The sequence below is a fragment of the Nicotiana tomentosiformis genome, chromosome 10, assembly GCF_000390325.3.
Source record: "Nicotiana tomentosiformis chromosome 10, ASM39032v3, whole genome shotgun sequence".
Lineage (NCBI taxonomy): Eukaryota > Viridiplantae > Streptophyta > Magnoliopsida > Solanales > Solanaceae > Nicotiana > Nicotiana tomentosiformis.
The window spans coordinates 22,867,459-22,893,051 of NC_090821.1; the positions used below are offsets into that span (position 1 = coordinate 22,867,459).

Here is a 25,593-nt window from a genome sequence, read left to right on the forward strand (position 1 = left end):
TTTTTATAAATAAGCATTAGGTGTTTATTTGGTTTGTACCTCAAGCTTCAAGAACACATGGCTTGCCTTCAACCAGCTTCATTATATAGAAGCCCAAAGCTTCAAACATATCCATAGCCTTGTCCATCCTTTCGTTTAATCCTTTGGATTTCTTAAGATAAATCTTGATTAAAGTTAAAGAAAGAATCAATGCGTTTTTAGTTGTGTTAGAGCCCCGAGGGATCGCCAGATAAAATACTGTAGACCAGTGGATTACAGGAGTTAAATAATCATAACAATGATTCATTGATTTGTGATGCAAGACAACAAAAAGAATAATGCTATAGATGAAATGAGACTGTTTAAACAAGTTAACACTTCTAATTACTGAAAAGAGTATCTAGGCATCAAATATATACATAAATTTTGGTGAAGGTATAATTATAGGTGATCAAATATCTTCCGACATCGGATGCTATGAACAAAGTTACACGAGAATTTAAAAGATTTCCACAGTAATACTTATGTGTGCAATGAAGAGTGGAGAACATCAAGTGAGCCATGAGGAAGTTGGGACTTCGTAGATGGTTACTGCTCTGCACAAATAAGCTATACAAAAATTCGTTCTTCTGGTGAAGAAGTACTAACCTTGTACAACATATAAGAGTATAGGTGTCTCCCTGAATAGCAACAATTTCACTTGCCAAGATCATCATATATTTGTCAATCCATAAATCGATAAGCGGGAATTCCATGGTTTTGAAACCATTCAGGCATTTGAAACCTTTCGTGGAGCACGGGCCTTACATCCTTCTGCTCAGAGAGATGCTTGAGAAGTGGAAGGATTACTTCCAAAAGCTAATGTAGAAAATGAAAGCCAAGTCAAAACTCGTTGCATCAAAGAAACGAAAATTTGAGGAATTACCCTCTTTTATGTATAAAAATTTCCATCTCTTATACCTGCTCGTCATGGGGTTGTCCAGGAGAAAATGGAATGCACGGAATCCCATTTAAAGGCTGTAACAAGAAACTGAATGGGTTGTTATCAACAATGACAATCCGGCATAGATCCGTTGATATGGATGACAGGTCCTTCACATGTTCCCGGAATTCCCTGTGATGTGAATATGGTGTCAAAGTTACCGTAATTATATTAAATAGAAACAACTGTGGTTTAAACTATTTTTTAAAACAGGTACCAGTGGCTTTAAACTATTTAAGCTGTTATAGGTGGCATCAACTGAAAGCGGCATTTAGAACTGTTTACCCTAAAAAACGGATAACAATTAAATTTGTAAGTGATTTTAAGGATACGCGGGTTAATTCAATACAAATGATAAATAACGCTAGATTAAACACATAAAGGACGTAATAAATTGTTAAACCAATCAAATAGAGTGATCTCAGACTCAGTAATAGCTTAATAAAACGCCTGCCTTCGATCCCGGGCTCACATTAATGATGAACTGACCAACAAAAGTAAGAACTTTGAATAACAAAGAAAATAAGAGTATATGTCTTGATGTGCGTGTTACAGTATGTCTAATAAATAATCAGACCCCCCTTTATATAGTAGGGGAGTTTTACCTTAAGTACAATTCCATAAAAGGTAAAAAATCTTTTGTTTAACTAATCACCGATTTTCTGCCGATACATGCCGAGATTCACACTGTGACATCCGGCTGGTCACGGATATCACGGCCTTTTGTTGGTCGTGCTCGATTATCTGGTAATGCTCTCCGAGGCCTTTGGGATTCGAACCGAACCTGGGGGTCATGGCCCCGATACTCCCGAGGGCAGGCATTTTGCCCAGACCCCGGCTCGAGGGGCTCCTTGCCTCGATTCTGGTCCCTTACCGTCACGTCTTTTGCTCCATTTACTTCATCGAAAATCGAGGCGTCCCATGTGCTCGGTTTTACCCGTATACAGATAGTCCCCTCGTTTCTCGGAGAGTAAGTTTATGGAAATGATGAGAAATGACATGTGCACTTCGATTCCTTCTTCAATACGCCGTGACAGAAATGACAAAGAATCTGAAATGTCTCGTCAGTTGCGTCATTATGACTTCAAACGCGTGACAGCCATCGGCAGGCCATCCCTGGACGTGAAACGACGCGAGGCCTCTATAAATACTCCCCTCCTTCATTCATTTTTTTACCTTTTGACCAAGCTTCTACCTTCGAATCTTCAGGATATCACTGCCCTTCTTCTTACTCCAACATTTTTACATCCGTTCTTCAAGATTTCTCAGTAAATTGCAATCTTTTACTTATTTTCTACCCAAACCAGTGCACTTAATTTTCTCAGTAAAGCTTTTACCTTTCATCTCCCAACCTTTCTTCATATTTTGGAATTTTTTTCCAGATAACAATGGCTAAAACTTCCAAAATTGTTCCCCAAAATGTTGTTTCTTCTTCTTTGCAGCCGACCACCAAAGTCGAGGAGACCACTCCCGATGTGTCCGTCCTCGAGAGATCTGCTCTAGGCACGGCCACCGATGAACCGGTTGCCGAGCCTCCCTTGAAAATGTTTGTGCCTGGGGAGTGTTCGGTCGCGGATGACTTTAAGGTCGAAAAGCCTTCATCGATGCAAGGCCGATGTGAGGTATCTAGGTATATTTGTTCCATCACCAAAGACGTCCTTCCTGCGGTTCAAAGGGACTGCGGCTGGGCGGATAAGGACGTAGTAATCCCCGGGCCCGACGACGCCATTACTACTTATGTGGAGGGGTATCTGAGTGTTTACACGTATCTGGGCCCAGTGAACCCGGTTATTCTGGACTTCTGTAAGAGGTATGAAGTATGTCTCGGTCAGATTCACCCGTCGTTATGAAGGATCGTAATCCTCCTTCGATACTTCATGAACAAAATCGACTCTTGTCGGTTCACCATCGATCATATACTCCACATGTACAGCCCTTGAATCTTCCGATGGGGACTGATAAAGCTCATACGTCGGGCTAGCAAAGCCCCATTCTCAAGCATCTATGAGGACCAGGATCGAGGCTGGCAGGGACACTTCGTCCGGGCGAGGACCACAAGCTTGATCCCTGTGGAGTTTAGGCCATTCCCCGAGAAGTGGAATGTATCACGTAAGCACAACTTTCCTTTAAATGTCGATTTTATGTTCATCTCCTTTTTCCTCACCAGTATTTGTGGTGGTGCAGTTGTTGGTCGAGTCTCAAACGTCATTCCTCGGCTTAAGGAGTGGATCGAGGGGCATTTGTTCGCAGATGCCTTATTCTGAACGCTCATGGCGCGAGCTCTCGAAGGGCCGTTGGGAGGCCCGTTCTCACGGTAAGATCTCTTTCCCGATAAGTAACGTTAGCCTCCCTTTTTAGCATCACATTCTCATTTCTTTTCTTTTATTTTCACAGGCTTGCCTAAGACCATTGGGCTTAGGCCTCCAATAGGGGACAAGGACTTGTCCGTTGATCCCTCCGCTTCGGGACAGCTCGAGGCTGCAGTAGGAGAGAAGAAAAAAAGAAAGGCTCTGAGTTCCCCGAGCTCAAAGAAGAAGAAGCCAAGGAGAAGGTTGGCCCGTAGGCCAAAGGAGAGTTCTGGCTCTCGAGCACCCGACTCGGACTCGCTTTTTCGGCTCAGGGATGAGCCTGAGGAGGATGATATTCTTGTGGCCCGTGAATCGACCTCCCCCGAAGAGCGGGCGGTAGCCGAGGGAGAAACAATGGATGTCGATGTAGGGATGAGGGTTGAGGCCTCTCACGACGCAGGTTCCGCTCCACCCGGTGTCATAGAAATTTTGGGGTCACCTTCATTCACCGAGTCCATGTTTGAAAAATCCCGAATGGTGAAGGAGTGATCCAACGAAGGGGCCCACGGTACGGACGATCCCCTTTATTCTTTTTTCGAAGGTGTGGACTTGATCGCTCTAAAAGACTTCTCCGGGTTGGGCTACTTGGAGGTGCCGAGGAAAGACCCGTCTTCATAGGCCAGCGAGCCGAACTCAAGACCTATATTAATGAATCAGTTCCCCACCCCGAGCACGGATCCTGGCCGTCAGAGGTCAATAATCTTCACCGTCCCAGAGGATGCCCGGGTTCTTTCTGCTCCCGTTGGAGTAGCGAGCTACCTCCGGTGCCTGGTAACCAAAGAAGACCATGCAAAAATGAACGAGGTGGACATGTCATGCCTGTTCAACGAGCCACAACAGGCACTGAACCGGGTACTGACTTAGTTCTTTTACTCATGACTTCTTTCTTTTATCCTTTTACAGGCCTCGGTATTCCATCAAGAAAGCTTTCTTCGGTACCGAGCTGAGGTTAACCAGCTCGAGGTCGAGGCCAGGGAGCTTGCCGAGAATAGAGACATGTATAAGCTTCTCAGCGAGAAACACGAAGGGGTCGTTAATAGTCTCCGTGCCGAGTTGGATGCGGCTCAGAAGGAGCATGCCGACTTGGTGGAACAGGTAGAAGTTTTCAAAGTTAGCAGTGACGACTTAGCCATGGCGACTAATGACCAAACCTCGCAGGTTCAGCAGAAGATTGACCGAATCGACCAACTCGGGGCTGAAATAAATGAGGTCCAGGCCATGGACGATGTCTGGAAGGAAAAAATAGACCGGATGGCTTCAGAAAAAGAGACCGCCCAAGAGTAGCTGGCATCGGTAGAGGTCCAATTTCGAGTGGCGAAAGAAAAGGCCGAAGCTCGGGCTTGACAAATCGAAGACCTCCATTCTCAACTAGGCTCGGCCATTGCTGAACGGGATGCCCTTGGCAAGGAGCTCGAAATAGCGAGGTCCGTATGAGAAACAACCAAGGCTGATGTTGAAGAGATGGTGGTCCAGTATAAGGTTGATGTTGAGGCAGTCGAGGCCCGCCTGAAAGTTACTGTTTAGTATGTGAAGCGGTTGTCTCGAAGGGAGACCCTCGAGAAGATCCATGCCCGAGGTTTTGACCTATCGGCCGAGATTGAAGAGGCAAAAAAGCTCGAGGACGAGGCCACAAGAAGCTAGCCGAACCCGAGGGCGAGGAAGCCTCTGAGGGCTCCGGCGAACCCGAGGATAGAGAAGACCCTGACGGCTCCGGTGACGAGGCGAGTTCTGGTAAAAATCAGGCGTAGGTTCCTTAGGAATCTTTATTTTTGCACTTTGTACATTTATTTTGTTGAGGCCGTTTTCGTTGGCCTCTGTAAAGACTTTTTTCCCTTTTGGAAATTTTTGAGTCTATTAATTTTGGCATCCTCTTTATAATTGCAAAGATTTCTAATGCCTTAGCACGGAATAAAACGTAGTAATAAGTTTTTGTTTGGAGGTTCGAACAAGACTTGTTCTCAATGTGAATTTTGTTTGAAACTTGTGGGGGCTAGGTATGACCGGAAGCTTTCCCCAAAGTGCTTGTTTAGATTTTTTAGACTATAATTTTGTTGAGGGTAACCTTTGAACCGGTTTGGAATTTTAAAGGCCTTATGTTTTGATTATGGGCTTCGGACGTCTCCGAGCAGTTTGTAGGGTAGACTTAGCCTTTTTAAGTTCAGGTACTTTCCGGGCTTCGATAGCCCGAGCCATCCGAGCTTGCCTTGGACAACAGTCCCCGAGTGGGGGTGGTCATAGCCTTTTAAGTTTAGGCATTGCCTAATAGGCTTTTGTGCCTCCGGGCTTCGATAGCCCGAGCCGTCCGAGTTTGTTTTTGACGACAGTCCCCGAGTGGGGGTGATCTATTGGATCCGAATAGAGGCAGATCTTGGGCTCGATATCCTTAAGGAACAAAATGTAATAGTCTTAAGGGACAATATGTATCTGCAAGGTAGAAACTTTCTTTCATTCATGTGCGTAATATACAAGATTGTAAGTGTGTACAAGCTTCGTGTTATGGCTTAGGTGGTCTACGCAGGCACGGTTCATTTGATGGTTTGGCCCTTATAATAAATCCTATCTACCGAACCCAGACTGTTCAAGCACAAAGTTTCCTTCCTTGCTAAAAATTATTACCCGAGGGTGATGGCCCCCAGTATTCGAGGTCGATCGTCGAGAGGGATCGGATACTGTTGCCAGAAAACCCATTTGGGACAAAACCGGTTCAAGGGAAAAAGAGTGCAACGCGTGCTTTCAGGCCTAACAACTACACTATCCTTTGGTTGTTACCTGCAGGTGTTAGTCCAATTCGCAATATATGTAAAAAAAAAAAAAAGTCGTACCTTAGCAGTAGTATCGTTTTAAGTGGGTTACGTTCCAGTTGTTCGGTAGTTGCTCATTGTTCTCTACTTCGAGTTTGTACGAACCTTTACCGGTAATATCGATAATTCAATATGGACCTTCCCAATTCGGTCCCAGCTTCCCTTCGTTCAGGTTCCGGGTGTTCAGTGTCACCTTTCTTAACACCAAGTCTCCGATATTGAAGTGTTAGAGGTTGGCTCTCCGGTTGTAATACCTTTCGATCTGTTGTTTCTGGGCGGCCAACCGAACGAGGACGGCCTCGCGCCTCTCATCCAATAGTTCCAGGCTTATGCTCAGGGCCTCACCGTTTGACTTTTCGGTCGTATATCGGAACCTGAAACTCGATTCTCCTACCTCAACCGATATTAGCGCTTCGGCACCATAGACCAACGAAAACGGAATGGTCCAGGTACTAGACTTTGAGGTCGTACGGTATGCCCATGGGACTTCGGGCAAAATTTCCTTCCATTTTCCTTTGGCATCAGTCAATCTCTTCTTAAGGTTTTGGAGTATGGTATTGTTCGTAGACTCCGCATACCCGTTCCCACTAGGGTGATAGGGTGTTGACAAGATTCTTTTGATCTTATGGTCCTCGAAAAATTTGTTTACCTTATTGGCGATGAACTTCTTCTCGTTGTCACATACGATCTCGGTCGGCATTCCGAACCGACATATTATGTGGTCCCAAATAAAATCAATGACTTCTTTTTCTCTCACTTTCTCAAATGCATGAGCTTAAACTCATTTAGAAAAATAATCATTCATAAATAATATAAAGTGAGTCTTACCGGGTGCCCATGGCAGGGGACCGACGATGTCTATTCCCTACTTCATGAATGGCCAAGGTGACAAGACCGAATGCAGTAGCTCCCCGGGCTGATGGATCATCGGTGTGTGCCTCTGACAGCCGTCGCATTTCCGTACGAACTCCTTCGCATCTTTCTCCATGTCGACCCAGTAAACTCCAGCTCTGATTATCTTAAGAATCGTTGATTCGGCCCCCGAATGGTTCCCGCATGTACCTTCGTGAACTTCCCTCAAAACGTATTTGGTGTCTCCCGGCCCCAGACATATGGCGAGTGGGCCATTGAACTTTCTTCTGAACAAGGTGTTATCCTCGGACATGTTGAACCTGGCCGCCTTCGTGCGCAGAGCTCTCGATTCTTTAGGATCCGAGGGCAGCTTCCCGGTCTTCATGTAATCTATATACTTGTTTCTCTAGTCCTAGGTCAAGATTGTCAAGTTTATCTCGGTGTGGCCTTCTTCCACTACCGATTTCATGAGTTGTACGACCGTTCCCGAGCTGAATTCATCGTCATCAACCGCCGACCCCAAGTTGGCTAGAGCATCGACTTCGCTGTTTTAATCTCGGGGTACATGTTGCAGGGTCCACTCCTTGAATCGATGTAGTGTTACCTGTAGTTTATCCAGGTATCTTCGCATTCGCTCCTATTTCACTTCAAACGTCCCATTGACTTGATTCACCACAAGGAGGGAATCGCATTTAGCTTCGATTACCTCGCCCCCCAGGCTTTTAGCCAGTTCGATACCTGCAATCATGGCCTCATACCCGGCCTCATTGTTAGTCAATTTCACAATTCTAATAGATTGCCTAACTACGTTACCCGTGGTCGACTTCAACACGATGCCGAGTCCGGACCCCTTTGCGTTCGAAGCACCATCCGTAAAAAGGGTCCAAATCCCCAAGGAGGTCCTCAAGGTTAACAACAATTCTTTTTCGACTTCGGGTATTAAAGCCATCGTGAAATCGGCCACGAAGTCTGCCAAAATTTGAGATTTGATTGCGGTACAGGGTCGATATTCAATACTGTACCCACTAATTTCCATGGCTCATTTGGCCAATCCTCCCGAGAGCTCAGGTTTGTGCATTATGTTCCTCAATGGGTAAGTGGTCACGACACATATGGGATGGCATTGAAAATATGGCCTTAACTTCCTGGAGGCACTTAGCAAAGCGAGCGCCAATTTCTCCAGGTGAAGATACCTCGTTTCAGTCTCGCCTAGAGTCCTGCTAACGTAATATATAGGGAATTGCGTAACTTCTTCTTCCCGGACTAAGACTCCACTTACTACTATCTCGGATACTGCTAAGTACAGGTACAACTGCTCGTCTGCCTTTGGAGTATGAAGTAAAGGCGGACTCGAAATGTACCATTTGAGTTCTTCCAAAGCCTGTTGGCACTCCGGGGTCCACGAGAAGTTATTCTTCTTCTTTAATAACGAGAAGAACCGATAGCTCTTATCGGAGAACCTTGAAATGAATCGACCCAAGGCGGCTATGTGCCCGGTTAGTCTTTGAACGGCCTTGACATTGTCCACCACGGTAATGTCTTCTATGGCCTTGATCTTGTCGGGATTGATCTCGATTCCCCGGTTGGACACCATAAATCCAAGGAACTTCCCGGATCCGACTCTGAATGCGCATTTCTCCGGGTTCAGCTTCATATTGTATTTCTTCAGTATGTTGAAGGTTTTCTGTAAATGTTTCAAATGGTCATCTGCTCGCAGGGATTTAACTAATATGTCGTCAATGTAAACCTCCATTGATTTTTCTATTTGTTCTTCAAACATCTAATTTACTAGACATTGGTAAGTGTCACCAGCGTTTTTTAGTTCGAATGGTATTACGTTATAATAGTTGCCGTATTTAGCAATGAGGGAAGTCTTTTCCTGTTCGCTCGGATCCATCCGAATCTAGTTGTACCCGGAATAGGCATCAAGAAAGCTGAGCATCTCGTGGCCGGCCGTCGCATCGATCATGCGATCGATGTTAGGCAAAGGAAAAGAGTCCTTAAGGCATGCCTTGTTCAAGTGTTTGTAGTCTACACACATTCTTAATTTATTTCCCTTTTTAGGTACTACCACTACATTTGCTAATCAGTCCGGGTATTTAACTTCCCGAATAGAAACACATCAGTCGTCAATCCGTCATACTTCAGAAAAAATAAGGATTAGATTTGCTTAAATATTATACATGCTCCAGAGATATAATATATGAAACTGGGGGTTGGAAAGGAAAAGATAATCTTCAATCGGTAACATATGCTTGAAGATCAGATTCAGAGAGCTGAGGCACTAAAATAAAAAGACTGGGTACCTAAACTGACACACTAAGATCTCAATTCAGGATTAACATACAGAGCTTAGTTAGCATGACAGAATTTCAAAAAATAATTCTTCAAGAAGGCTGTGCTCGGTGTCACTTAAGATCTTTTGCTAGAAACAAACTCCTGCAACGAACTGTAACTTCCATCATCTGCTCTGCTTCATCTCATGAGAGCATGATCGAAGAAATCTTAAAGCTATTGCGAGCTACTAGTAGTAGTTTGTGCTAATGTTTCGAAAAAAGATGAATGACGAAGAGCTATCCTAGTACTTTGCACTGATTTTTCAGGACAAATGAATAAAGCAGCCAGGGGATGTCCTCATAATCAGTTAGAAAGTAAAAGTTGATCATTCTCAGTACCAAGTCATTCAGAATGAATCCTTCACCTGCTACGGATTGGAGTAGATAAAACAGATGCATAACAGATTCTCTATAGATATCAGCAAGTGCAAAAAAGATCTTCCATACTGCCTCTACTATTTTCATACCTTTTCTCCTCGGACCCCTCCTATTATAATGTCATTTACGTCATTGATTAATTTATCATTTCTTTCGATGGTACATTTGGTCTGCAATGTGATAAACAGGATACAGAAAGACAAGTCTATTTTGACAAAGATTATTCAAATTTTGTGAGATCGTGCATAAAGAAATTACACCCTCCATTCCAATTTATGTGATACTTTTTTCTTTTTAGTCAGTGCAGAAAAGAATGATACCTTTCTATATTTAGTAACAATTTAACTTTAAAATGCCCATTTTAGTTAATGAGATAATCTATAGCCACACAAATATGTATCGCTCATTTAGATCACAAGCTTCAAAAGTCTTCCTTCTTTCTTAAACTCGATACTCAATCAAACACCATTACATAAATTGGGACTGAGGGAGCAGTTGTTTTTATGACTAACAAAAAGCAGGATCAGCATAAGCTTTCAATCAATTCATCCCTTCAGCTTTAGCAATCTAAGGACAGTGAATGTCTTCAAATGGAGCTCATGGCATTTATCATTGATGAGGCAGCATGACTTCCACTTCTCCCTCCCTCCCCCAACAATCAGACTTTTTCCACTCTTAACACTATCTTTTTTGAGAAAGGTAACAATTCTTCAACTCTTACACTTGAAACCACCATATAAAGTTTGGTGATGTTTGGCATATTTCGATCTGTGTTGATGTTACTTTGCCCATGCTTTAACCACTTTTTGATGTTATTTAATCTTTAAAACACCCAACATGGTGTAATTATTGGTTTGATGACTAATTAAGTTATGTGTGACGATTTAAGGTGTTCGGAGTGCAAAATATGAAGAAAAGGTGGTTTAGCTAGAGGAAGAAGGGTTGGATGCGTCGCATCCAACCTAGGAAAACATCATCATGCATGCAACCTTAGCAGTGAAGTTGGGCCATCGCGTCTGCCATCGCATGCGAAACTGGGAAGTAGAAGTGAAGCTGGATGCGTCGCGTCCACCATCGCATGCAAGCTGAGAAATAGAGGACAAGGTGGATGCGTCGCATCCACCTTCGCAGGCAAAAAATTGAAATGGAGGACAAGGTGGATGCGTCGCATCCACCTTAGCATCAACCCCTGAAGCCGATTTGGACTAGGAATAGGAGAGCTTTGGCCCACGACTTTTGTACGCAATATATAAGCTAAAAACGCCTCTTTGAGGTTATCTAACATATTGGGAAGAGGAAAAAAGCCAGGAAAAAGCTGTGAAGGCCGGAATTCATCAAGTTTCATCTTTCTCCCACCAAACTTAGTAATTTTTATGTTTCTTTATATGATTTGTTGTTTGGCTACCATGACTATGTGGAGCTAAACTTCACGTTCTAGGGTTGTGGTTCTTTCATGACTATTGTTATTCGGATATTGATTTTGACTTCTTGATTTATCATATTAGTTTATTTATTCAATCTTGCGCTTAATTATTTAATTGCTTGATCACCAATTGAATATTATCTACGAATCTAGAATTGAACTCGAAAGTGGGAATTCTATATTGCATATAGGATTGAGTAGGGCAAGTTCTTGAACTCGGGCATCGGGGAACGGATTCGTAGTTAGGATAGACATATACCTAATTGCCTTGCTTGGTTGATTTACAGGAATTATAAATGCGTTCTTGTTGATTCTAACTCCATAGACATATAGGCGTTAGGTTAGCTTGAATAGGCGAGTAAGAACTCGACAGATTCTTATGAGCATTAACCCTGTCAACCAATAAGCTAGATAAATTAGTCGGTCAATTCAATTGAAGAATACAATAGGATTGTTAGATAGCCCATAACCCTAGATCGTTTTCATTACATTGATATCATTAAAATCTGCTCTTTCTCTGTTCAAAGTTTATTATTTATATTTTTTTATTTAATTAGTTGGAATAAAATATTTTTAGATTTAATTCTTGTTTAGATAATTAGGATAGTCTAATTTAGTTAATAGTTAATCATAAGTCCTCGTGGGTTCGACATCCGACTTTGAGTCACTTTATTACTTGACGACCGCGTATACTTGCGTGAGTGTGTTTGGTCGCAACAAGTTTTTGGCGCTGTTGCCGGGGACTTAGAAATTAGCTACGTGACTAAGTTAAGCTTTTATTAGATATTTGTTTTCAAGTTTTAATTTTCAGTTTGCTTGGTTTGTGTCAACGCAGGGTTTACTCTCGAATGCAGAGGAGTAGAAGTGCAAACAACCTCATTCCTCTTGATCCAGAAATCGAACGAACATTACATAGAGTGAGAAGGGAACACGAAGCTAGAACGAGAATAGAAAGAGATTTGGACATCGCAATCCAACCACAGCCAATAGATATGGCAGGCAATGAAGAGCGTCCGGTAATCGAAGCCGCAAGGCCCAATCTTGCGAATATGACTCAGGCTATTGTGAAGCCTGATATCACTGGGCATTTTGAACTCAAACAGTACATGGTACAGCTGATTCAGTCAACAGGACAATATGTGGGTCTATCTCATGAGGACCCGCAGAGGCATATTCAGAACTTCTTGGAAATCACGGACACTTACAATTATCCGAACGTCTCCAAGGACTATGTCAGGCTGACACTATTCCCTTTTTCACTGTTGGGGGAAGCTAAAGAATGGTTGCAAAAGGAGCCCGCGAACTCTATCCACACTTGGGATGATCTAGCAAGGAAATTCCTGATCAAGTTTTTCCCAACTAAGAAGACAAAGTCGTTGAGGAGCCAAATTCTTGGGTTCCAACAACGGGATGGCGAGACACTTCGTCAAGCTTGGGAAAGATACAAGAAACTACTCAGAGACTGCCCGCATCATTGTCAAACTGATGAGGTATTGGGTCACACTTTTGTTGATGGGTTAGATGAAGCATCAAAGATGAATCTTGACTCAGCTTGTGGGGGTAGTTGCATGGCAAGACCGTATAGTGAAATACAACTCCTGCTAAATAATTTCACTGCTAATGACCATAATTGGCAAGGAGAGGGGGATTCACGAAGGGTAATTAAACAGAAGGCCGCCGGTTTGATTGAGCTTGATGACTTTTCCGCCATGAGAGCCGATATAGCAAAATTGGCAAATCAGATGAATAGAATGACAACACAACAAATGCAACATGTACAGCAGATGTCTATTTGTTGTGAACTATGCGGAGACAGTCATATGATTGACATGTGCCCCACGAATCCTGAATCTATATACTATGTGGGACAACAAAACAGAGGTCCTATGAATCAACATGCGCAATATGGGAACACTTACAACCCAAACTGGAGGAATCATCCTAACTTCTCATGGGGCGGAAGTCAACAGAATCAGTATAGGCCTCAAGGGAATTTTACTCAACCTCAGAAGCCACCCCAACAAATGGAAGAAAGTACGAATGACTTGCTGAAAAAGTTGTTACTAGACAATCAACAGCTCAGGACCGATTTCAGAAATCTTGAGAGGCAAATGGGGCAGTTAGCAGCAAACCAAAATACTAGACCTACAGGCTCACTTCCCAGTGATACAGAGAAGAACCCTCAAATTAATGCAGTTACACTTAGAAACGGGAGGGAACTAGAGGAAGCGCCAAGGAAGATAAAAGAAAAACCTATACCTGGGGGGAGTTGACACCTAAGGCAACACAAGAGTCAAAGGAAGATGATGCAAGTTCAGAGCGAATGGAGGTTACAAGGCCACCACCACCTTTCCCCCAAAGATTGCAGAAAAGGAATGACGATCGCATGTTCAACAAATTTCTCTCCATGTTGAGTCAGGTTCAATTAAATATTCCATTAGTGGATGTACTTCGTGAAATTCCAAAGTACGCTAAGTACATAAAAGACATAGTGGCTCATAAGAGGAAATTGACTGAGTTCGAGACGGTTGCACTTACTGAGGAGTGCACATCAAGGGTCCAAAACAAGCTTCCCCAAAAGCTTAAGGACCCTGGCAGCTTCACTATTCCAGTACAAATCGGTAATATTAACGTGGGACGTGCTCTGTGTGATTTGGGTGCAAGCATAAATCTGATGTCGTTATCCTTGTTTAAGCAATTAGGTCTGGGAGCTCCGAGACCAACCACCGTGATGTTGCAATTAGCTGATAGGTCCATAGCCTACCCCGAAGGAGTGATTGAAGATGTGCTGCTGCAAATTGGAAAATTCATCTTCCCAGCTGACTTCATTATTCTAGACTTCGAGGCTGATGAACAAGTTCCAATCATATTGGGACGACCTCTCTTGGCTACTGGCGATGCAATAATTAAAGTGAGAGAAGGGAAAATGATTATGAGAGTGGACAACGAGGAGGCAGTCTTCAATGTCTACAAAGCAATCCAACTCCCCCGCCACTATGAGGAGCTCTCTATGATATCTGTGGTGGAGGTGGATGAGAAACTTCTTAACACGAGTGTATATCTAGGCGACTGTTTAGAAAAAGCAATCATGCTGTTTGATAGCTTGGATATGGATGATGAGGTTGAGGAGATGAAGGGAATCCTAGATACATCATGTGGTTACATGCAAGGAATAATCCCGTTTGAGCCCCTGAATAGGCCAAGTGGCCCCCCACCAAAGCCGTCAATTGAAAAAGCTCCAAATTTGGAACTTAAACCCCTACCCCCTCACCTTCAATATGCTTATTTGGGAAGTTCTGACACTTTACCTGTTATTATTTCTGCTCACTTGTCTAAATTACAGGAAGAAAAGCTATTAAGGGTGCTACGTGAGCACAAGCGAGCAATTGGGTGGACAATGTCTGACATTAAAGGCATTAGTCCAGCTTTCTGCATGCACAAAATCCTCATGGAGGACGGACACAAGCCGAGTGTAGAACACCAACGCCGACTAAATCCAATCATGAAAGAAGTGGTAAGGAAAGAAGTGATTAAGTGGCTTGATGCAGGTATTGTATTTCCAATCTCTGATAGTAAATGGGTAAGCCCCGTTCAATGTGTGCCGAAGAAAGGGGGGATAACCGTAGTAGTTAATGAAAATAATGACTTAATTCCTACAAGAACTGTAACTGGATGGAGAATTTGCATAGATTACAGAAAACTAAACAATGCCACCCGGAAAGACCACTTTCCCCTGCCTTTTATTGACCAAATGCTTGATAGATTAGCTGGCCAGGAATACTACTGTTTCCTGGACGGTTATTCGGGGTATAATCAGATTGCTATAGCCCCAGAAGACCAAGAGAAAACTACATTTACATGTCCTTATGGCACGTATGCGTTCAAGAGAATGCCCTTCGGTCTTTGTAATGCACCTGCGACTTTTCAAAGGTGTATGATGGCTATTTTCACTGACATGGTTGAAAGATATGTAGAAGTATTCATGGACGATTTTTCTGTGTTTGGATGTTCTTTTGATAGTTGTTTGATGAACCTTGATAAAGTGCTAGCTAGGTGTGAAGAGACGAACTTGGTGCTAAACTGGGAAAAGTGCCATTTCATGGTACGTGAAGGTATAGTTTTGGGGCACAAGGTTTCAAAAGATGGTCTACAGGTGGATAAAGCAAAGGTGGAGACGATCGAAAAATTGCCCCCGCCGACATCCATCAAAGGCATTCGCAGTTTCTTGGGTCATGCAGGTTTTTATCGTCGTTTCATTAAAGATTTTTCGAAAATTTCTTCCCCTTTGTGCAGGCTTCTAGAGAAAGACGTTACCTTCAAGTTTGATAATGCATGTCTGAAAGCATTTGAGGAGCTGAAGGGAAGATTGGTGACTGCACCAATTATCATTGGCCCCGATTGGGCACAACCATTTGAGTTGATGTGCGATGCAAGTGACATAGCAATTGGAGCGGTGTTGGGGCAAAGGAGGGATAAAATCTTTCACTCCATTTATTATGCAAGCAAAACTATGAATCCAGCTCAGATGAATTATACAGTGACTGAAAAGGAGTTGCTTGCAGTGGTGTGGGCATTTGACAAGTTCAGATCCTATCTAGTGGGAACCAAAGTCATCGTCTACACAGATCATTCAGCTATCAGATACCTATTTGAAAAGAAAGACGCCAAGCCGAGGCTGATTCGTTGGGTCCTCCTCTTGCAAGAATTTGACTTAGAGATCCGAGATCGAAAAGGGACAGAAAATCAAGTGGCCGATCATTTGTCCAGATTAGAGAGCCGGAACCATGTAGCTGAAGGAGGGTCAATTAAAGAAACATTTCCGGATGAGCAAATATTGGCAATCACCTCAGGTGAAGCCCCATGGTATGCAGATTATGTGAATTTTATTGCAAGTGGGGTAACGCCACTAGAATGGACAGCTGACAATAGAAGAAGATTCCTACATGATGTAAGGTTCTACGTGTGGGATGAGCCATTCCTATATAGGCAGTGTGCAGATCAGTTGGTGAGAAGGTGTGTTCCTGAGGAAGAGATGAAGGCTATACTACATGACTGCCATGCGTCACCATATGGAGGTCATCACGGCGGGGATAGAACCGCCCAAAAAGTGCTACAATCAGGTTTTTATTGGCCAAAATTATTTAAGGATGCACATGCCTTCGTTAAAAATTGTGATAGATGCCAAAGAACTGGAACTATCACGAGGAAGCACGAGATGCCCTTGCAAAATATACTGGCGGTAGAACTTTTTGATGTTTGGGGGATTGATTTTATGGGACCATTCCCATATTCTAACGGACACAGATACATCTTGGTGGCGGTCGACTATGTTTCTAAGTGGGTAGAGGCCATAGCTCTTCCTACTAACGACGCAAAAGTTGTGGTAGGCTTTGTAAAGAAGCACATCTTCACACGTTTTGGGACCCCAAGAGTGTTGATAAGCGACGGGGGAACTCACTTTTGTAACAAACTGCTGAATAATATTCTCGCAAAATACGGAGTCAAGCACAAAGTTTCCACTGCCTATCATCCCCAAACGAGTGGTCAAGTAGAAGTTTCCAACAGAGAGGTCAAGCAGATTTTGGAAAAGACAGTAAGTATGAATAGAAAGGACTGGGCCGGGAAGCTGGATGACGCATTATGGGCATATCGCACTGCGTACAAGACCCCAATAGGCACTTCTCCGTACAGGTTGGTTTATGGGAAGGCCTGCCATCTGCCCGTCGAGCTTGAACACAAAGCATATTGGGCGATTAAAAAGCTAAATATGGAGATGGACTTGGCCGGTGAAAAGAGATTGCTACAACTCAACGAGCTTGATGAGTTTCGATTGCATGCGTATGAAAATGCCAAATTGTATAAAGAGAAGACCAAAAGATGGCATGATAAGCATATCCAACATCGTGAGTTTGAACCAGGTCAACAAATTCTACTGTTTAATTCAAGGCTAAAGCTTTTTCCAGGAAAGCTTAAATCTCGATGGTCGGGTCCGTTTGAAGTAGTTAGTGTGAAACCTCATGGTGCGATAGAATTGTGTGATAAGGGGTCCAATACGACATTCTTGGTAAATGGCCAAAGAGTAAAACACTATTGGGGTGGTGACATTGCACGTCACAAGACCACAATGGATTTAGTGGAGGCATGAAGAACATGTTGCGTCGTGCCGCGACGTTAAATCAGGCGCTTCTTGGGAGGCCACCCAAGTTAGTTAGTTTATTTTTATTTTTATTTTAATTTTTTTTTTCTCCTTTCTTTTCGTAGGACATAGATTTTATTCAAGAAAACGAGGCGGATGCGTCGCGTCCCCCTCAGAAAATTTTTTTATTTTTTTTTTGACGGGCCAATTGCTCAAGGCAGTGAAGTCTGCCTATCGCGCCCGTATCGCGTCCGAAAATTTTTGAAGGAAGACAAGGGGATGCGTCGCGTCAAAGCTCGCACGCACAGGTAAGTAATATATATTTTAACACATCTTAAGATAACCTATTCGAACAAAAACGTTTCTTGCGACGCATCCACTCGTCTCGTTTTGGCGACGCCTACGAACGCAGAACAGAATTCTCTCATCGAAATTGTAACGCAATAAGATCAAACGCGACAGGTACGCATCATCCTCTTCGTTCTTCCGTTGGCTTCTCTCCAAATTCGTCTCTCCTCCCTCCTTCAATGGTAGCAACAAGTAGGTTTTGCAATTTCAAGATTTTTAGGGCTGTCGTTCTTGGTAGTTGTAATGGTTGAGAGATGATAAACTATAATTCCCTTCATCTCGTCCAACTTTGGGAGGGTAGTTGCACTGCTCAAGTGATAGAATGAACTAGGCACACTTGTTGCATACCACATGTTCGACGAATTGTCCCTGAGAAAAATTTAGGCGTCGGTGAAGTCTGAGTAACCGAGCAACATTGGTGTATGCTTGAGAGTAAGTGTGGGGTCGAGTGAGGGGCTATGTGAAATTGAATTTTTGAAGAAAGTTATCACATACTTGCTGAAAGTCATGAGCTACAATTCCATGAAGAGTGAATGGCATGACTTTACGAATAAATTGAAGTCTGCAAGCTGTTGCAATTGCTTTCAAGCTGAACTTCGCTGTTTCATCTGCTAATTGTTGAATTCTTTGCATTGCAGGTACTTAGATTCGTAAAATGACAGCAGCGAGTAAACCATCCAAGCAACAAGACAAAGATGGTAACAAGCAACCGCCCAAAAAGCCTACCGGAAGGGCAGCGGGCGGTCCAAATCCACAGAAAAAGAGGAAGCGGACGGAGAAGGAAATGGAACTGCTGCCTAGGCAGTTAAGTGATGATTCAGAGCAAGAGGAGGAAACATTGGTCCGGAGGACAGTGAAGAAGGGTATTACACCAAGCAAAGGAATAGAGATACGAGAGCCTGTGACATACCAAAGAAAAGCTTCGAGAATGAGTGCTCCAACTGATAAAGGGAAGGAGAAGATTACTACAGAATCTGAATCCGATTCCGATTCGGACAATGACCACCTACAGATCAACATGAGTGATGAAGACGAAGGTGAACCCATAGACCGAGTTGATTGGGAGAAATACTTTGTTAATGAGAAGGCATTCCGAGCCTATAAGAAGATATTGGTTTCAAAGAAGTACATTCCGGAAAAGCCGATAAACATCGGACCACTTAAGACAAAGTACTCAGAGTTTCTCAAGTCAATTCGAGAGGTGCAAAAATGGGGACCCATTCTGAAAGGTCATGGCAAAGCCAACCTCACCATTGTTAGAGAGCTCTACGCCAATTGGCGTCACGCACGGGGAAACATTGTGCGAGTAAGAGGGGTAGATATTAATGTGTCAGCTGAAGCTCTGAATAACTTCTTAAGGGTGCCACACACACTCACTGACAGGTTTGACGCCATATGCAAAACACCAGATTATGCACACATTAAGTCTGTCCTATGCCCTACCAGGAAGGATGCAGAATGGAAGCATGGGAGTATGGAGTACCACTCTATAGCAAAGGAATTCATGAGTGCGTTAGCACGTGTGGCTCTAAATTTCATTTGTAACCGACTGCTGCCATGCCAACATAAAACTGATGTCCCTCGTTACCGCGCACTCGTATTATATGCTTTATTAGAGGGGATACCACTCAACTTCGGAGCCATCATGCATGATCAAATGCAGCGAACCAGGATGAATTACAAGTGGAGGCTGTTCTTTGCTAATACCCTAACGGCTTTTTTAACAGAGAGGGGAGTACTATGGGACAAGGAGAATGACGACATTGAGGCTAAAGCTCCAGGACCATATGATGTCACTCATGTTCTAGAGCCGAACAAGGGAAGGTCTTCTAAGCTCACCGTCCAACAATTATTTGAGCATATGCAAGCAGATATGCATGAAGAACAGGGCTGAGCTGATAGCGACTCGTGTCGAGTTGAGTGCCACCAGGGATGAGTTGAGACAGACTCGTGCGGATCTAAGCCGAGTTCAGACCGAGCAGGCCACGATGATGAAGGAGATATCATTACTCCTCAGAGCTCTGGTTCAATGTGCAGGTACAGACATCTCCCAGCTGATTGCATCATCCACTGCCGGACCATCCACTCCTGTTCCTCCCATAGTCACCGAGGCTCCACTCAACAGGCCTATTGAGGTCGCTGTAACACCTGATACAGAATCAGCACCAGTTGTTGATGATAGGAATGCTATGGATGCAGATGCTCCTCCACAGACTGCGGATGAGCCCTCCACCTTGACTTAAGGGAGTCCTTCTCACCCTACTTTACCTTGTTTGTGTGCGTTGGGGACAACGCACAGTCCTAAGTGTGGGGTGGGGGTGATTTATGTTTGATATATGGATGAATGTACTAATATATTCACTGGATTAATGGCATAAAATAGCAGCAAATTCATCTATATGGAGTAACTATCAGTTTATCTATTAGTTTATTTAAAAAAAAAATATATATATATATATATATATATATATAGTATCTTTGTAGATAGTAATAATCCCCTGTGATTTTTCTTTGTGCCTCGGTTCTTTTCCATGGGATGTAGTTTGAACCGGGTAATTTTGTTTTCTTTTTAGAGTAGAGTAGGAATGTAGGGAATAAAAGGAGGAAGAATGATGAACCTAGGTGACCTTGACTTGGTTGATACTGGCATATTTAAGCTTTTACATATGTAATATCTTCCCTTCTCACTCTGAAATTATTGATGATGCCTTGTTAAAACGGATAGCATGTTTTGTTGCAGCCTATTTCTCATTTTCTTGACTTGTGTTCACTTTGCGCTTAATGCTTAATATCTCGTTGCTCCGTGAATACTTGCATTGTTTGAGAGTCGGAATGTGACCGTCCTTAGCGAGTCATGTGCCATGTGTGGTGAGGTTTTGTGTAGTCCATGTAGTGTACTTGTGTCTAGAACTTGCCCGGTATGTGAGTTGAAGCGAAATTTTAGGTGATGCTCGGTTTGAAAAATGATTTTAGGCTTTCTTTGATCTTTTTGAGCTTATTGCTTATCACAAATAAAATCTATCCCTAGTTAAACCTTTTGAGCCTGTAGACCTTTTATTTGGTACCCACATTACAAGCCTATACCCTGTTTATTCTTAATTGACATTGTTTTGATCCTTTTACCTCTTAAAGCACTTTAATTGTTAGATGAGCGCTAAAAGAAGTAAGAAGGGACTAAGTGTGGGGTGACTTTTGAGTGGAATCAATGAAAGAAAGAAGGGTGCACTTATTTTGTAAAATAATACACCACTAGCGGAAATTGAAAGAAAAAAAAAAGAAGAGAAAAATCTGGAAAAAAAAAAAAGAAAGAAAAATATAGATGAATAAATTGTTGTCTTGTTCTTGCTAGTGGGTATGAATTAAAGTAGTGCTTAAAGAAAGAGAAAATATTGTTGGGGGTGATATTATTTGTGAAATTGAAGTGGTGTTGAAGAATTTGCGCTTAAGTTATTTGATGATGTGTTAAAGTGCTTAGGAGGGTGAATCACTATTCCTTAAATATATCCTACCCGTCCCTTAGCCCACATTACAACCATGAAAAAGTCCTAATTGATTTTAGATCGAGCGAGCTTACATTAGTAGAGATTTACATTAAGGGCAAGCCTATGGTACCAACTGCATGCATGCGACTTCTTTTGTGAGAGTGAGCGATTTTCTTTGTGAGCATGAGATTCGAATGTGTGGATTGATTCTACTCTCTTTGCTTTTGTTGTGAGGGCACATGGTTTCACGAGGGATAGGTAACGTTATTAGACTTCTCTATGATGTTGGGTGTTCAAGCCATGAGTGCATTGTGACATTGAGTCGGTTTTTGAGGTTAGGATTGTTGTGAGCATGTTGTCTTTGTTCGAATATGTTTAAAGAAGGGCCTAAGAAAAGGGAAGTGTGTTGATGCATAGTCTAGAGCCTAATTGTAGCAAATAACCATGGTCATAGGTGCAGTGTGCTTTGAATGATAAGAGTTTAATTTTGTTTCGTCTACTATAGGATGGTTTGTTCGAGGACGAACAAAGGTTTAAGTGTGGGGTAGTGATGTTTGGCATATTTCGATCTGTGTTGATGTTACTTTGCCCATGCTTTAACCACTTTTTGATGTTATTTAATCTTTAAAACACCCAACATGGTGTAATTATTGGTTTGATGACTAATTAAGTTATGTGTGACGATTTAAGGTGTTCGGAGTGCAAAATATGAAGAAAAGGTGGTTTAGCTAGAGGAAGAAGGGTTGGATGCGTCGCATCCAACCTAGGAAAACATCATCATGCATGCAACCTTAGCAGTGAAGTTGGGCCATCGCGTCTGCCATCGCATGCGAAACTGGGAAGTAGAAGTGAAGCTGGATGCGTCGCGTCCACCATCGCATGCAAGCTGAGAAATAGAGGACAAGGTGGATGCGTCGCATCCACCTTCGCAGGCAAAAATTGAAATGGAGGACAAGGTGGATGCGTCGCATCCACCTTAGCATCAACCCCTGAAGCCGATTTGGACTAGGAATAGGAGAGCTTTGGCCCACGACTTTTGTACGCAATATATAAGCTAAAAACGCCTCTTTGAGGTTATCTAACATATTGGGAAGAGGAAAAAAGGCAGGAAAAAGCTGTGAAGGCCGGAATTCATCAAGTTTCATCTTTCTCCCACCAAACTTAGTAATTTTTATGTTTCTTTATATGATTTGTTGTTTGGCTACCATGACTATGTGGAGCTAAACTTCACGTTCTAGGGTTGTGGTTCTTTCATGACTATTGTTATTCGGATATTGATTTTGACTTCTTGATTTATCATATTAGTTTATTTATTCAATCTTGCGCTTAATTATTTAATTGCTTGATCACCAATTGAATATTATCTACGAATCTAGAATTGAACTCGAAAGTGGGAATTCTATATTGCATATAGGATTGAGTAGGGCAAGTTCTTGAACTCGGGCATCGGGGAACGGATTCGTAGTTAGGATAGACATATACCTAATTGCCTTGCTTGGTTGATTTACAGGAATTATAAATGCGTTCTTGTTGATTCTAACTCCATAGACATATAGGCGTTAGGTTAGCTTGAATAGGCGAGTAAGAACTCGACAGATTCTTATGAGCATTAACCCTGTCAACCAATAAGCTAGATAAATTAGTCGGTCAATTCAATTGAAGAATACAATAGGATTGTTAGATAGCCCATAACCCTAGATCGTTTTCATTATATTGATATCATTAAAATCTGCTCTTTCTCTGTTCAAAGTTTATTATTTATATTTTTTTTTTTAATTAGTTGGAATAAAATATTTTTAGATTTAATTCTTGTTTAGATAATTAGGATAGTCTAATTTAGTTAATAGTTAATCATAAGTCCTCGTGGGTTCGACATCCGACTTTGAGTCACTTTATTACTTGACGACCGCGTATACTTGCGTGAGTGTGTTTGGTCGCAACATTTGGCTACTGATTAAAGATAGGATGTACAACATTTTCAAGACCAATGCTCAGAACAAGTGCTCAACACCAATTAGCACCACTATATGCATAAAAAATACAACTGTTGTCTCAAAGGTTGATATGCCATAAGGTAGATCTATAGCTTTTACTAATCAAGATGAAAGGCAACACGATATATTGCTTATCCAATTTTCCTTCTAATAGCATCAGATTTCTATTCCTTTTATGCCATTTACTTTCAGATAGTGTTTCTTTACTCTTTGATATTTCTCTAAAAAAATTAGATTAGCGTCATATTCAACATGTCAAATGATGCCAGATAAGAATTTCGATCATGGTTATTCAACAGGGAAAGGAAAAGACAAAACCAGTATCTTTACTTACGTGCTAATAGTTGAAGGCCGATAAAGCCTATGGCTAAACCAATTCTCAGGATCCATTTTGTCAACAAGGGGTCTTGCATATCCTGTATGCACATAACAATTAAAAATTCAACAATTTTGGATGAAGACGACAATGGAAAAGGAAGATAACTAAATCAACCAGAAAGTAATGAGTTAACCTTCAAGTCCAGCAGTAAACAAAACCAGATTAGCAAATTCGCTAAGTTGTTTTAAAAACTCGTGTAGTCCAGGACGTTCAAAAACTGTGAAATAGTTGATCTTAGGTTTGCCATCATATTCCTAAAACCTCCAAGAGGAATTAGAGCAGAATTCTTCAAGAAACTTGCCAGAATATTATATCAACTAGTAGGAACTAGAAAGTTTACCTTGTCCGAAGATACGCACTCGAGCTCAAACCACTTCAACCCAGCCTCTGTTGCCTGGGTACGCATGATTGTCGGCATACTTGATGTCTCATATGCACAAACTAAAGTATCATCCAAGTCAAGAACCACCTGCATCCAGCATCTAAGAACTTAAGAAAAACATAAACAGAAGGTAATCTTTTAAATAAAATATCTATTAAAAGACTGATCAACACCATTGACAGTCAGCAGTTAATCCTTGTTGCAGGAAGCACTGGTTATCCAGTTCGACAAACATTCTAGCTAAGGAGTGATAGGTAGTCGGAAGACACTACCTATTAGTTATTACCAATAAAGTGCTCATCACACATATATAACACCATTCAAACTTGCTAAATTAGCACTTTGCTGACTCAAGCACGTATCAAAGACTAACAAAAAGCTCATCAGGCTCGTATGGTGCTTCGACTCGCTTGTCAAGCCATTTCCCCTAGGGATCTCATTTGCAAGCTAAGGGTGTGCTAATGGCATAACCTTGTCCACTACACCACCTTCCCAAGAAATAAAGAAAGAAGAGATGAGAAGAAACCCAAAAGAATATTGCGACACTACCAAAACTAGAAATCACCTTACTAACAAAAAACGCATGCTGTAAATAACAACATTCCCTATCCTTTGACATACTTTCTGGCAAATTAATGCTTCTCAGGAACTATAACTGCCTCTTTCATTAATCTCAGCTTGTGCATTCTCGTTATAGTTGCCCTGCTTTAAAACTTCCTCCTTTTACCAAGTTGGTTTTCCTTAAATATCTTCACTATTCAGATTGGAAGCTAACTTCGCATGTTATATGCAAAGTTGACTTGTGATCTTCCTGTACCAATCTGCACATGCTTTTGCACACTACTATACTAGCTTACATCAGCAATCAAGGGTGTGGCTTAGCGGGCATTGAAGTGGGTGAAACTAGGCAAGACCGGGGTTCAAATCCCCACAGAGACTAAAAAGATTAGGTGATTTCTTTCTAATCTACCTAAGTCTTAGTGATCAAAGTTGCCCGGTACTTGTACTGGTGGGATTAGCAGGCACCTGGTGAAATAATACCCTAAGAGAATAACCTCACAAGATCACTCCAAAGAAAGGGTTCACACAAGTGCTTCCCAACACTCAACTCTCATACAAAACACTCTTAATAAAGGAGGAAAGGAAGAAACAAGAAATGAAGACTCAAGTCTTGTTGGTGTGATTAAAATGAACTAATGTCATTTCCTTTTATAGGCAAAAAAGTCTTGGCCTCTTAGTTGTAAAAGAAAATATACAACTTGTGCAAATGATATCCACCACACAATGCAATATTTTTGGGTCCCAAAGAATTTTGCCAACAAAGTCTACACTTTGCAAATATGCTTATGCTTATTCTTATGTGAGATAGACTCCATTAGCCAAAATATTGGCCATATTACAGATTCACTAGAGTTGAACCATAAGCAATAATATTGGATTTTGGCTTCTTGTATGAAATACTCATTATAATTCAATTTAGGACAATTTCCAACTCGGCTCGAAAAGTTGATAAAAATCACCCTCAGGCGGATTTCGAAAATTTTCGAAGATAAATATTACCCACAACCCCATAACCTCAAATATATAATTCATTCCAAATTCCATGTCCAATTTCGTGGTCAAAAATCTAAAAATATAAATTTCTAGGTTTCTTTCAAAATTCCACAATTTCTATCAATTTCCATGCTTGAATCCATGTATAAATCTTGTATTTAACTCACAATATGTGGGAATCACTTACCTCATGAAGGATGATAAAATGGCACTCCAAAA

General features: G+C 42.0%; 1 protein-coding gene across 1 annotated transcript; it reads right to left on the minus strand.

Moving 5' to 3' along the window:
• Positions 1–380: 380 nt before the first annotated feature.
• Positions 381–24,439, minus strand: LOC104108900 (uncharacterized). Its single transcript, XM_018775051.3, has 6 exons — positions 24,386–24,439; positions 23,779–23,907; positions 23,572–23,692; positions 23,394–23,475; positions 940–1,093; positions 381–837 (listed from the first exon to the last, which is right to left on the minus strand). The coding sequence occupies exons 1-6, from the start codon at positions 24,437–24,439 to the stop codon at positions 703–705; spliced, it is 675 nt and encodes a 224-aa protein (XP_018630567.2). The 3' UTR covers positions 381–702.
• Between the last annotated feature and the right edge of the window lie 1,154 nt (positions 24,440–25,593).

What these genes read in the sequence shown, in the direction of transcription:
- LOC104108900 (XM_018775051.3), bottom strand. Translation starts at nt 24,439, where the DNA reads ATGTCAAAGGATAGGGAATGTTGTTATTTACAGCATGCGTTTTTTGTT. An exon ending in ATGCGTTTTTTGTTAGTAAG is followed by an intron (nt 23,908 to 24,385) that starts GTGATTTCTAGT and finishes TGCTGGATGCAG; the next exon opens with GTGGTTCTTGACTTGGATGA. An exon ending in GTTTACTGCTGGACTTGAAG is followed by an intron (nt 23,476 to 23,571) that starts GTTAACTCATTA and finishes ATGTGCATACAG; the next exon opens with GATATGCAAGACCCCTTGTT.